Source organism: Amaranthus tricolor, chromosome 2, assembly GCF_026212465.1.
Source record: "Amaranthus tricolor cultivar Red isolate AtriRed21 chromosome 2, ASM2621246v1, whole genome shotgun sequence".
Taxonomy (NCBI): domain Eukaryota; kingdom Viridiplantae; phylum Streptophyta; class Magnoliopsida; order Caryophyllales; family Amaranthaceae; genus Amaranthus; species Amaranthus tricolor.
The window spans coordinates 3500650-3514672 of NC_080048.1; the positions used below are offsets into that span (position 1 = coordinate 3500650).

The following is a 14023-nucleotide window of genomic DNA, read 5'->3' on the forward strand; positions in this document are numbered from 1 at the left end:
TAATGAAAAATTACTTTAAAAAATCTCACTTTGGATAAAGTCGTCCCAACAGTTATCACCACCACTCTCATTTCGACAGTGACAACAATGACCATTGATCCTCACCCTACCTTGGTAGCCAGGTGAAGTCGTCCTTTTCCCCCTCTTTTTCATCAGGGCTTTTTTGGTCACTACCACTAAATCCAACCACCACATCCTAGGCTCCTACTACATTGATTTGCATAGAGAAAAAAAATAATAATCGTAATTTATAAATTACCAAAAAAAATAAAATATAATAATAAAATAAATTAAATAAGAAAAGAATAAAATAAAATACCAAAAATCCCCCTATAAAATTAAGCTGTATAATAATGATTTGCCACTCTCCCAAATAACCGAAATTTACCTAAAATCTCTTATTTGTATAGCTACCAACAACATTCGCCTCACACCTTTAAAACCACTGGATCACCACTTCTTTGACGCTTCCAAATGCTTAGTTCAATTACCATATCAAAAATTTCAGAAAAATAAGCTGCTCAAGTTTTGTTTTATTTGAAAATAATATTCTCATTTAGAAATCTAACATTTAAACCAATTGCATCAATATTTTAAAAGAAATCAAAGTTAAAGGATTTATAAATGACTCTCATTTTCAAATTATTTATCTATAATTATTAATTAAATTTAAAATTTAAATTTTTTTTTTCAAATACAACCTTATTTTTTAAAAAGTTAGTGTCCCTTTTCAATCAAAATAATACTCTACCGGTTAGAAGTATGTATTAAATGGTGAAGATAATAATGGAAAATTAGTGTAGTTTTAGTAGAAAATATTTTGACAAGTTAAATGGTTATACCCGTTCTCCAATCATCTCATTTTCGTAATAAAATTCATTTCAATAAATCATTGTTATTACTATTGTTTGATACCAACAGCCAAAAAAGAACTAAAAAGAACATGTTCTTTCGCGCTTCTTTGTTAATTTTCACCGAGTCTATCATGAGAGATTGAATAAAATAAACTTTTAAAAGAAATTCTCAAAATAAACTTCGATTCAAAATAATCGTCTTCGTATTTGAGCCGAGCCTAAGATCAGGCAAATAAAAAACATTACCACACCTTATAAACAATTTTTTTAAAATAAATTTTGTTTTTGGAATAAAATCCTCCAAGGTGATTTATTTTATAAAATAAATTTATTTTTTTTCAAATTTCTGTCTATCATAATTCATACTGGCTTCATACTGATTCACTCAATCTCACCTTTCCTCCCTCTCCCTGTTACATTACCATTTCTGGTAATCATTTCGCCCAGACATTTTCTTAGAGGTCTAAAACCCTATAAATATTCATCTTTCTCTTTTTCCTTTCTTTTTTTTTTCTCTCTCTCTTAATCAATCTATTTCATCGAAGAATCCTCTTTCTTCTCTTAATCTCTTCTCTCACTCACGCATTCTTCATGCAAATGAATAGAATGTAGTTTCACTTGATCAATGTTTTATTCGCTCAAACATTCAACAAGAATTCACTGAAATTCGGTGTCATTTCCAAAATTTCAAGTTTTGTGCTTGAAAGAGAGTGGAAATTGAAGTATTAGCCGCCATGGCGTTCATCGGAGTTCCGAATTATGCTTTGATGTTTGATCGTCGTTTTCTGAACTTAAAACCTTGAAAATCGCGTTTTGTTGTTTTATTTCGCAGTTTTTTGTGAGTGAACGTGAGGAAAATTTGAAGTATGATTTGCGAGAGTACTTGTCGGAGTTCTGAATTTGCGTTCAACTCGGATGAATTCGCCGGAGATTTCCGAAAGTAAGTTTTATGTCGTTTTGCTTGTGAGGTTTATATTTTATTTTTTTGTTCATTCTTTACGTAGTCGTATGATGATACAGAGATTCAAGAATATCGTATTCAAGAGAATCCTTGATGTCTTTAGCTGAAGCGGATTTTTCTAAGGAGCTACCTTCTGGATTTGATTTCTCCACTCTGAGGTAAATTTGCGTTTTTTTCACCCTGAAATATGAATTATGTTTTACGTTTTTGGTCCTATATATATAACTTTTTAATGATGATGACTAATGCAGGCTATATTTGTTATTCCTATAACCTAATGACATTATTTTCAACGGCATGTGGCTTTTGAAGCAATCGTTTCCTCTACGGTTTTTTTTTATAATTATGTAGATAACCTAATGGTTGAATTATTGTAGTCTGTTTTTGTGCTTAAAATTAGTTCATAATTGGCAGAATATGTTCTGGTTAGCTCAATTATAACGTTTGCTGTTAGATTAGTGTGGATATATGTCAATTGTCATTAAATTGGTAAATATCAGTTTGAAACTTTGAATTGGCGCTTTACAGCCTGGTTCAAGTGTAACTTCCGTATTGACATTAATTATTTCCTCCAAAGCTCATTTTCCTGGAGTGGTTTGTGGTGTGAAACTAGATAATGTTTAGATTTCTTCCACCTGAAGATTGATTGTTGGAGATTATAGCTTATATTTCTTTGATAAACATACCATCGCATGATCTGTATTTATGTACGTATCCTACATAATTCCTTTGTTCATATTGTTCTTAACACTTGTATTTAGCATGGTCTCCACTCTACAATACACATATTTGACCATGCGTACTTGGTCACAAAAATTAAAATTGTAAAAACTTGTTAATATCAAGCTACACTATGAAACAAATATAATGGAATAAGTTTAACCACATGAATATAAAGCATCAAAAACATGTGAAATAGATGGAGTAGGGTTTGTATGTACTCGCTCCTTCGCCACTTGATGGTTTTGTTTCCAAGCATGACTTGCTGACTATGGTGGTTGAAAGCCTGAAGCAGCCTGCTAGCATTCTTACTAATCTTTATGCTGTGCTACCCCAAGAGTGTACTTGCCTTATCATGTTATGTTAAGTGGTTCAACCCTATCATAACCCTTTATTTTTTTCCCATGCTGTGCAATCCTAGGAGTGTTGCTTGTCCTTTTGTGTTATTATCATGTTTATGTGTTGCAATTCAAGAGCCAGAAAAAGTGTCTTTGCTTTCCTATGAATTGTAATAACTAATAACTAATAAGGCCCCCTATTTTTCCTTGCATGTTTGTATTTTCTGAACCACAATTTACTTTCACAACTTTGAGCTTACGAATTCTTTGTCTCACACTGCCTATTACTTACTGCAATTGTTTTCAAACAGTGAGTTGAATGACATTTGCAACAGTGCACCTGAGCACCCGAAATTAGATGGCCATGAATTCACAGGCTCGCGGAGGAATTCTAGTCCAGAATCAGCTGAAAGCTGGGACATTTGTAAGTTGAGCTCAAAAGATAGGCTGAATGATGTTTGCAAAACTGCACCTCTGCATCAGAGGCTCCTAGGACATGATTTAAATGGCAGCATACTAGGTGATTCTTCTCCAGAATCAGCTGAAGAACCTGGCAGTTTTAATTTGATCTTAGTAGACAGGCTGAATTATGCAGGCAAGAGTGCACCTGAGCACCAGCAACTACCAAGCCATGATTCAACAGGTAGGATAAACCTTAAACAAGTAAAGATTATCTCTTGAGGTCCTTTTGTCCATGTAGATCCAATCTCATGCTTGGTGACTAGTGAGGGTACCCTGAGGTGAAAATGAGTTCAATCCGTAATAATACTTGGATTTTAACTGACAAGTAAATTTAGAACTATATGCTTCCTGTCGCATTGTTTCAAAATTGTGCTTCACTAATTGGTGACCCCAATTAAAGTTTTAATACTTAAACAACTATAAGAAACTTGATAGAAGATAGCGTGGGATCTTAAAAAATAAGTTATATATATATGGGCTATTAAAATCTTAGTCAGGAATATATTTAAACCTACATTCTAAAGACAATTCCTTTGCTCAGCTGAATCTGAACCTTATCTGCATCCTATTGATGTCTAAAGAAGCTAAATAACCATTTCAGTTCAACATTTTCTCTTTTGTTCTAATACGATGTGAAGTCATTAATTTTCTTTTATCATTTTGGATGACATTCATTTAAAACCTTAATTAGTGCCCTTATATGTGATAACCTTATAAAGCTAAATTAGATTGTCTGAACTCTGAACCATTTATCTGGCACAGATTGCGGGAAATCTTATAGCAACAAATCTCAACGCTCCTGCCAAAGACCTGGAAATAATGGCATATTGGGCTTGGGATTATTGCAAAACCATCCTGAATGTGATAGCATTCTAGGAAGCTGGTCTCCTTCAAAGCAACCATCAGCTGGATTTGAAGGGTCTACATTAAAACTTCAAGGGTCCGATGGCTGTCTACTGAGTAGGTGTAATGAACCATATCGCCCTCCTTCCTTTTACAAGGTCTGCTTCTCTTTGTGCTGCATCATGCGCCTTATGTCTATATTTGCAGAGAGGGGTAGAAGGGATGAGGGGAAGTAGTCAAACTTTTGTGGATGTGCAGATATTTCTATGTAGTATCAGCTTTATAACTTGTGCTGGAAATGTTGCTATTTGACAAACTTTTAAGTTATTTTGTCCTTTATCCAGGCAATGAATCATTCAATTATACAGAATATGGACAGCTCGAGCAAAGAAGCGTCTGGATGTGGAGAGTGCCCCAGTAAGGATAGGGCTACAGGGGAAAGCTGGAGAAAAGGTGAGATTCATGTTCCCTATGCTTTAATGTGTTTTGCATTTTAATTTTTAGACTTAGATAAGGGTTGCGTACTTTCGAAACCCAAATTCCTCCTAGGTTGTAGCCATTAATGACATTGGGGTGATTAAAATTTAAGTAAAACTAATCACAATCAAATATGATTTCCTGTTCACTCAAGTGATGATCAATTGTGGAAAGTTTAGTAAAAATAAAATTTAAGTAAAACTAATCACAATCAAAATTTTAATGTAGATACTTGTCTGGTGCTGGAAGAGCATTTAACTGTATCATCATTAACCAGCAAGGAAAATCTGCAACTTACCTCTCTTGCTGTTTCTGGATGTATTGAACTCCCCTGTTCTGGTGGGAAAGTTTCTAAAAATTGTCTTGCAGAAAAATCTCCTGTACATAGCCCTCAAGTACAGGTAAGCAAAAATGGGCTACGCACTGTTTTGTGTTGTCCTTTTTATTTGCTCCATCGTGTAATTGAAGAAGAGTATCAAACTTGTGCAACATTAGATGTATTAGTTATTTAGATCACTAGAAGTACCGCCTATATAATACTTCATCAAACTGTAGTAGATTATGATACGATCTTATTAGTAAATCGTAAGAGAAGTTGAAATTTGTGTTGCTAGTTATGAATAACATTGCAAGCTTCTTGCATGTACATGAACTTACTTTTTCCATATTGTTATAGCTTAGTTGAAATATTTTGGTCACATACCTTTTCTGTGTAATAAGTTGAGTTCTACAATAATGTTTTATCATGCTAAGATGTTTAGCCAATCAGATGTCATTCTTCAAGGTTCTGGTGTTTTTAGTTTGCTTTTTCAAATGGAACAAAATCTTTTTTCATTAGCATCATTTTCTTTGTTATTGGTCATACCACTATGGTAGACGTTAGTTCTACAATTCACAATCATATATTGGATCTGAATATACTAACGTAAATGTTTTTGCTTCTATCGGACACAATTTTCACAGTATCCCGAGGTGCAACAGTTGCTTTCTAAGAGCCAAAGTATAAATGATAATTCTGGAGTGGTCGTTGTTAATATAGAGGAGTTACAAGGGAAAAAATTGGAGGGAGGTCAATCATCTGCTCTCATCAATTTGGAAGAAACAGAAGATATTGATGCCTACTTTCCTGACGAGGTATGCTTTCCCATCACTTTAGTAGGTAGACAAAATAAACTCTATCTGCATGCTCATTCCCACAAGGAAGTAACTTCATGTAATACTTCTTGCAATCATGAAAGAGAAGTGAACTATATTCAACTATTCAATCCAAGCTCATGGCCTATATGTGTTCATATAAATCTCTACATTTGATGGTCATTAAAGTGGGATTAGTAATACATACTTGTTTAGTTGTTTGTTTAACATCACTCCAAAGCAAACTGAATGAGAACTAATTTACTTTTGAATCTGCACAAATTATGCATTTCAATGTTTTTTTAACTTCAGTTCATGAGATTTGAATGACTTGTCATGCAAACTTGCAATCATACATGTTTGCTTTGTGTAAAACCTTTTAGTAACTAAGCCAGTGATAATGAGAATCAGTTAAAAGAGGGAGGTAATGGCTAAGCCCCTTGAGGAAAAAGAAATTATAAGGTTTTCAATTAGTTTGTAATATTAGAATTTTCATATTTTGTTTAGGAATGTCAAGAATAAAACAGTGGCCTATTTTTTAAGAAATGGAGGTAGTACATTTTCCTGATAAAATATTGTGTGCTTAAGTCAATTGGAAAAGGCCAACTTTAATTTTATGTTTGTATTGTTTTTCATATTATGAAGGTGTATTCATTTAGTCCATAATTATTTGAAAATCTGTTGCACTATCTGTTTTACGAAGTACTCGGTTTTCTCTTGATGCAAACAGAGATTGCATGCTTTATCTTAATTGTTGATTTGTCTTGTGCAGAAAAATCTAGCATTTAGTGACAACAATAGTGATTGCCAGACTGTTAAAGATGTTAACAAGGGATTTGATATTTTAGAGAAGAGAGAACTGAGAAGTCATGCTGCTTACTCTGTGAAGAGCGAAGAAACGAAGATTGACGATTTTCAAGTCAACAGTATGGGGAAGACTGCTAATGCGTCTGCTGTTGGCGATTCCATCAGCTCAGTAAGTTCTGTTAGACCATCATGTGGAGCTTCTAACTCAAAATTAGCTTCTGTAGTTCAGGATTGGAGGGGTATTAATGCTGCTGACAAAACGTATCCTAAGGCCAATGATCCACCTACATTAGGTCCAGATCAATCAGAAATGAGATCAAAGATATCTGACGGTTCCATATCAGGGATACGACAATCATCTCGTTGCTCTAAGGTGAGTTTTGTTTTGAGTAAATAGTTTCACTGTTCCCTTGATCTGCCTGTTTTGGTACTCTATACTTCATTTGGTGCTTTTTTTGTGAGTCGCGGACCAGTTTGTTTTAGTCCTTGTGTTCTCTTTCTTGCTTAGAAAACTTATTAACAGTTATAAGCTTCTGGTCTTTGTTACTGTATCACATTTGGTATACTTTCCGATAGAGATGATTGTAAAGTTGTATGATAAAGCAATATTGAGATAACTGTGGATAAGCTAAGCTGCCATTCATACATATCAGTTTAACAATCCAAACTTTACAACTAGGAAAGTCAAACAAAGATCAACATTGTACATGTTTGCACTAGTTTCACCGATCATTTTCATTTTGTGATTTTCAATTTATCTACCAAACATCAGATTGGAAGTTGCATTTTCTGCAACCTTAGAAAGCTTTGGCTGTGATTTGTTAGGGTTCAGTGGGCACTGGGCTGTGGCAGCAGCTACTCGAAACACATTATCTGTTATTCTTGCTGCCACATTTGGCATTTTCCTTTGTGGTATTATAAGACTTGACATGTGTCATATTGCCTGGTGTTTTATCCCTCGAGACTACATAATTAGTACTGGGATATGTAGATGTCAACTAGTTTGGGAAATCATGTGGGGTGGTTATTCATGACCTTGGAACAACCCCTTTTACTTCTCTGCCCTTGTGGCTCTCTGTATGCTAAAAAAAGGAAAAAAGAATAGTATCAGGTTATGCAATGAATGGGGACTTGAAAAATTACATTCTATAGTTTGTGCAGCATATAGACTTCGTGATCACGATTTCATTGTTTCAAGGTTGTAGATCCAATTTTATGCAGGATCTTAATTATAAACTTAATAAGCCTAGAAGAGTAAGTGCTTTTAGTCGAATAAGCTGGATTGTATCATTACTAGAGTAAGTTGAGATGCGATAAGAAAATAGTTCTATGATTCTATCAGCTTAGTACTGGTACTGGTATGTTGGCAACAATCATGATGTCTACACTTGATAGCAAACCATCATCGTAGTATAGTATTTATCCGATGCGATTAAACTTTTCCAATTGTTTTGTTAAGAAGAATTTATATTACATTCTAAATCTCCAAATTTTAATTCTTGGTAGAAGCATGATAATGTAGCAGATGGCAGAGGCAGCTGCAGATCCTGTACAAAATTTACTACCTGTGTTCCAGACAATGGTATGCGACTATGCTCTATCACTAATCTATGTGATACAGCTTTCCCCTTCGCTTTTTGGCTGTTGGCTATTGCTTTCTATTGTTTGAAGCCATTGTAAATTAATCTAGTTATACCATTCTTTAGCAGATGAATCTGACTGTGACATCTCATCTGGGGTAGATGAAGATGGGTGGATAGTTTTGGGAGCATCAACTGGAAACTCGACGAAAGCTAATCACATTTTGGGTCAAGGAAAACCAAAGGAAGCATCAATTAATGGTCAGAAAGCCTCATTTGGCAAACAAACAAAGTCAGGTGTTTTAGATTGTGTAGACCCTCACTGTGCTGTGCAAAGCAACTTCTGTCCTGATGAAATCAGCCATCACTCTCAGAATGGTCAAAAGCACAACTTTTATAGATCTGCTGGGAATCAAGAGTTGCAACACGCTCCTGAAGAAAATTCTGGTCTTCAAATTGCTGAAGAAGCTAACTCCAGTATGGAATTTAATCTTCCTGATGAAGATAGTTTGATAACTATCGATGAAACCTACATCTTTGAGCAAGACAACTCAAAATCATCTCCTAAACTTTCCTTCTCTGGTGGAAAAAACATCTCTATTCCTGAATCAAACAATCGACGAATTCCGAGCTTGCCACATTCATGGTTCCATGAAACTCAGATGAATTCCAAGAGTTTGCTAGTAACACCTTCAAATTTTCTGCCTCGTGTCAGTTCCACATTCAATGATCCATGGAAGACTCATCACAATGAGTATGATCATTATTTCATGGTTCCCCCTCTCTCTGGATGGCAGTCTTTGAAGGCACGGAACTTTAAACCATCCGTAAAAAAACTTCTCTCACCCAGAACGCCAAAAGCTGACGACTACTGTCCTGACCTTGACAATATTCTCTCAGCTGATCCCTCGACTTACCATCAGTTTCTTCAGACCCCGTGTAGCAATCTCGAGCCAAATGTGCTGAGAAGTCTTCCTCTCACTCATCAGAACATTGTAAAATCTCCGGTTGATGTGGGAAAGAGAGGTAGTTGTTAACTGATAACTTCTAATCCCCTTTATCATCAGCTAAGATGCTAGTAAATTCTTCCAACTAAAACTATAATTTGTATTGCTTTTCTCCTTGTAGCTTTGCTTGCTGAAGGAAGTAAAAATTCTACAGTTATCGGGTACCTCCAGATGCAGAGGAAGTTTGCGCAGATGAATATTGATGCGGTAGAGCAAAGGGCTTACAGGAAAGCATTCGGCAACCATATCTGGTAAAATCACTAGTACATAATAGTAGTATATAGGTCTGCATGAATTTGAGCTTTTCGTAAATATGGAGATTTGCTAAACCAGGTGGGCCGGCGTTATAGTTAAATGCAAATGTTAGTCGTTAGGTTATCAGTATCAGTTCATGGCTTTATGCGTGAATCAAAGTGCAAACTCGGAGAAAAAAGGGTGGTAGAGAAAAGGATTCATTAACTCTAGATCTTGTTGTCATTACAAGAATTGTAAATTGAAGAACGGAAAAAAGCTAAGCTTTTAGGTTTAAATGTTAATAACCTCTTGATACACTCTATAGCAAGTCTATTATGGACCTATGGTGCATAATCCAAAGTACATTCTATATTCTGGCAAAATTTAGTGTTTGTTTTCTATTATCTCTGTTTCTCGTGATGCTTTCAAACCAGCAATCGTTTACTTTAAAGTTCAAGTATTAAAGAGCATATATTAGCAATATTGCTTTTATTGGTCTTATTTAAAAGTTTGTTTCTAAGAAACTAGGAAATTGTTCAGTAAACAGCCTTTGTTGTGAGACATGAGAAAAATTAGAAGTTGATTATCAACGCAACAAACAATTAAGGTCCAACAAGGACCAGTTAAATGTCTACAACGATCCCTCAAAAAAAAAAAGTGTCTAGAACAACACAACAAATAGTTATCAGTAGTTATAGTTATTCTATCTCAACTAAAAAAACATTTTGTTGAGGTAATTCAGTAATTACATCCGCTAATAAATTACACTCAACTAGGCTTGTGCAACGGGCTGGATATGGGTTGGGTTGGGCTCTAGTAGAAATGGGCCCAGCCTTAAAAATAGAAGATACTAAATAGGCTTTAAATGGGCTGGGCCAATAAAGCCCAACCTGGCCCATTTATTTTATTGAACACACAGATACATGCCACAATTTGAAAATAATAATAATAATTTTGGCTAATAAAGACATTCAATAAATTTCAAGTTTCTTTCAAAAAAATGAAAAGTTTCAAGCAGTGGATATTTAATGCCAAAGAGCAACTTGTAACGATGGAAGATAAATAATGATTATGGAAGATAAGCAGTAGAAATGATGCTTCTTCTCAGACTTTCCCTCGGCCTCTTCAGCCTTCTCTCTGTCTTCCTTCACGTCTTTCTTCTTTGCCAAAATATATAATGGAAGATTCAATAGGTTACAAGTAGTAGATTATTGTGGCAGGATTCAATAAGTTCCACTACAGATTATTATATATTAATTTATAAAATTAAAGGGTTAAAAAAAGAAAGGAAATGGACTTTGGATTAGGGCGATTTAGAATCCTTTTTAAGCCCTTATTCAACCCTTATCATTTAATTTTTATAAGTTAAAATTTAAGTTCAACCCTTTTTCAACCCTCCCCCATATACAACCCTTTTAATAAAGGGTTGGATCAAGGGCCCCAATGGAAATCCAGCCCAATGCACAGGCCTACACTCAACTTATACTTGGAAGTGTTTGTTCTCTCTGACTCGCAATTTGGGGCATATGACTTGGGTTGTTAGCTTTCACATGAGTTACAACTTTTATATTGGAGTAATCTTGCTTGAATATTGATCCCCGACTTTGGTTGCTATACCTTCTCATAAAAGAGTTGATCTTTACACATATATGAACAAGTCAGACATACTTGCTCATCCATAAAACAACCTAATATCATCAGTTTTCAATTAAACTTGCTGCACATTGATTTTCAGCCAGCGTAAAATTTCACTAGTCAGATACATTTACGGTTGAACTAGTCTAAATATATGTCCATAATTAGAATTTGCTATATTTTTTATTACTGACTAAATTTACGACATTCCTTTTTATTTAAAACACTCCACACCCTCTTATTAATTACATTCACACATTTAATCTTTTTTTCATACGATCTGTACATATTTATTTTTTGTTTTATTCGTTTCGAAATCAAACCAAAAACTTATTATATAGAAAAGACACAATTGTTACAATCTTTAAAGCACAAAATACTAATTTAATTTAATTAAAGTAAAATAGGAGATAAAAGGCTCTATTGTACAAACTGGAAAACTTTCACACTATTTTCAATCATAAGAACGATGCTAAGTTGCAAGTTGCAAGTTGCATAAATATACCTAAAAAAATTATTTACAATACATTCTTAATTTTTTAAACTTTACTTTTTTCAAAATTCTCATTTGTCACAGATGTCGTCTATAGACAAGTAGACATCCGTTTAAAATCCGGTCTAATTACAGTAGATGGTTCCATAAACAACAAAATCTCAAAAGACCGCTCCACACATAATTGGTACTGTGTCCTTAAATTAACAAATAACACATCCAATTGGGTCATCTTCTACACTTCTGGCACAAACATAGCCATTATATGAAGGATGGGTTGGATAAATAAAGGAGTTGCTATGTCCTGGCCAGGCCTGGTAAAAATCAGTCAGTGGGACTACAACTGTGGGTGGGTCCGCTGGCTTTTTGGGTCCTTCCTTTGGCTTCTCGGGTTCTTTTGCAGGACCAATCGAGAGAATTTCTGTGTAATAAGTCTTTCTTAACCTTTTAACCACTGCCACAGGATCCATATCCCCGATTACTGTCAGTTTCTTCTCCTTCATATCCATTGAGATTGAATCAAGACCTGTATATTATAAAACCCAAAAATTATACTCCATTTTGTTTCATTTTTAAGAAAAATTATTATTTAAGAAAATTATATGACAGAAGATTACCAGAAATAGAGGAGACCATTTTCAAAGCTTTTTGCTTGGAATTGCTATCATCGTGAAGATCCAATTTTAGCACCACCTTCTGGAAAACACAAGAAAATGTATGATTAGTTATATGATAATCAGAAGTATATAAGAAGAGAACACTAAAATCAGAGAAAGGAAAAAAAATTGTTAAATTAGATTGAATTTATTATCCATAACAATATATAATCGGAGAAATATGAGGTGCACACTCGATAAGCCAAAGAGATATCATCTCAAAACTATATGTCAATGGGAGAAAGGCTCCAATAACTTATAAATTGTGCATACTATCTTTTAATTCATCGAATGTGGTATAAACTATTTAAACACCTTCTCTCAAATGCAAACTCTATCAATTCACATGTGGGAGTAAATTAGGGTAGAAATGTTATTTTTTCAGACCTACCATTTTAATTTTTAATCGAACCATCAGTTCTAACACGATGAAAAATATTGTGAAATAAAATTTGGTAGAGAATTAGGGTTAGGGATGATTGTATTCTCTAACTTTTCTGAATGATTAAACTCAATGTATGAGAGGAGATTATATAGTAGTGATGTTACTATATTTACATTGTTATATTCTAGGAATAAATAATTCTATTTATTTGTTTCATAATTATATTTATATCAAGAATCTCTAAATATGCTCCTGATATTTCCTTCAAGGGTAAGAGAGTGGTCAATTTGGAGTTTTTAACATTTTCTAAAGTAACTTTACATACTTCGTATTTTGGTATAAATGTCTTGCATAGATACAAATGGAATTAGCCTTTTGCTACAATTATACTCCCATGGTTATTCTTAATTAGCGCTATGTTATTTTTTGGAGATTATAAATTTAGTGAAAAAAAATGAATTGGAATAAATGGTTATAATAGAGGGAGAATAAGTTTGTAGATAATTAAAAGAAAGGGTGAAACCATTACAAAATAAAAGTGCAAAATCAATAAGAGTACGTATTTTTAAAAGAGCTTTTAAATTATCATACTGATGTATTTTTTAAGTCATAAATTACTTTGTTATTTTGAATTTTCTTTAATTCGAAAATCAATGTGAGCATAGCAAATTCTTAAAACTACAGAGAATTAAAAATTAATCCTCGAGTATATAGTATAAATTATAAATAACATTAACATGAAGAATATTTATATAATGCATGCAAATTTAAAAAGACAAAAAAGTATCCGCTCAATAGTAAGTAGTTTTGTAATTGTTTATCATGTTATAATTACTCAATTTGTTCTCACACAATTTTCAATGTATTATATCTCTTTCAATATATATAAGTGTGCAAAATTCAAATTTTATACATCGAGATAAATTTAACAAGATTTTATATAAATATATTATAACTTTTAAATATCGATAAAAAATCGAATATAATTTTTTTTTCTCCTTGTGAAAACATCAATAAGAAATGAAAGGCAAAGGAGTATTAATATTTAATTTTACGGTTTTACCCGATGAATTGAAGTTAAAATTTACAATGAGTGTATTAAAAAAAGTAAAGGGTTGAAAGGTAAGAAAATCAAACCTGCATTATTGCTTGCTCTGTTCTTTAATTTCTTGTAAAAAAGCTACGTGCAAGATTTGAATAGTAGTAGATAATACAAACAGAGTATACAAAGAATAATGAAAAAGAAATGGAAGAAGGATAAGAATATGAGATGATCAGCTCTTGCAAGACAAGTATTATTATTTATACAAGATGAGATGAGGAAGGAATTTGTTATAGTTGATTAATGATATCATTACATCACTATTCTCTTATGGAGACATTGCCAAGTCTTAATTTAATTTCCTTGACCCTGTCGTATAATAACGCATTTTTGTC

The 14023-nt window shown here is 33.5% G+C and overlaps 2 protein-coding genes across 5 annotated transcripts; one reads left to right on the forward strand and one right to left on the reverse strand.

Annotated features, from left to right (window-relative positions):
• Positions 1-1222: 1222 nt before the first annotated feature.
• On the forward strand, positions 1223-9800 carry LOC130806725 (uncharacterized). Of its 4 annotated transcripts, none has more exons than XM_057671919.1 (11): positions 1223-1794; positions 1875-1973; positions 3185-3516; positions 4098-4336; positions 4523-4631; positions 4884-5056; positions 5619-5789; positions 6562-6969; positions 8103-8178; positions 8303-9202; positions 9305-9800. In XM_057671919.1, exons 1-11 carry the CDS (start codon positions 1721-1723, stop codon positions 9436-9438), a joined length of 2715 nt encoding a protein of 904 aa, XP_057527902.1. In that variant the 5' UTR covers positions 1223-1720; the 3' UTR covers positions 9439-9800. The 4 variants fall into 4 exon arrangements, with proteins under 4 accessions (XP_057527902.1, XP_057527904.1, XP_057527903.1 ...); XM_057671921.1 differs by having other exon boundaries at positions 1229-1794; positions 8306-9202; XM_057671920.1 differs by having other exon boundaries at positions 1229-1794; positions 8106-8178.
• A 1550-nt stretch (positions 9801-11350) lies between these two features.
• Positions 11351-14023, reverse strand: LOC130806711 (heavy metal-associated isoprenylated plant protein 39-like). The gene is made up of 3 exons (XM_057671899.1): positions 13724-14023; positions 12163-12241; positions 11351-12071 (listed from the first exon to the last, which is right to left on the reverse strand). Exons 1-3 carry the CDS (start codon positions 13727-13729, stop codon positions 11749-11751), a joined length of 408 nt encoding a protein of 135 aa, XP_057527882.1. The 5' UTR covers positions 13730-14023; the 3' UTR covers positions 11351-11748.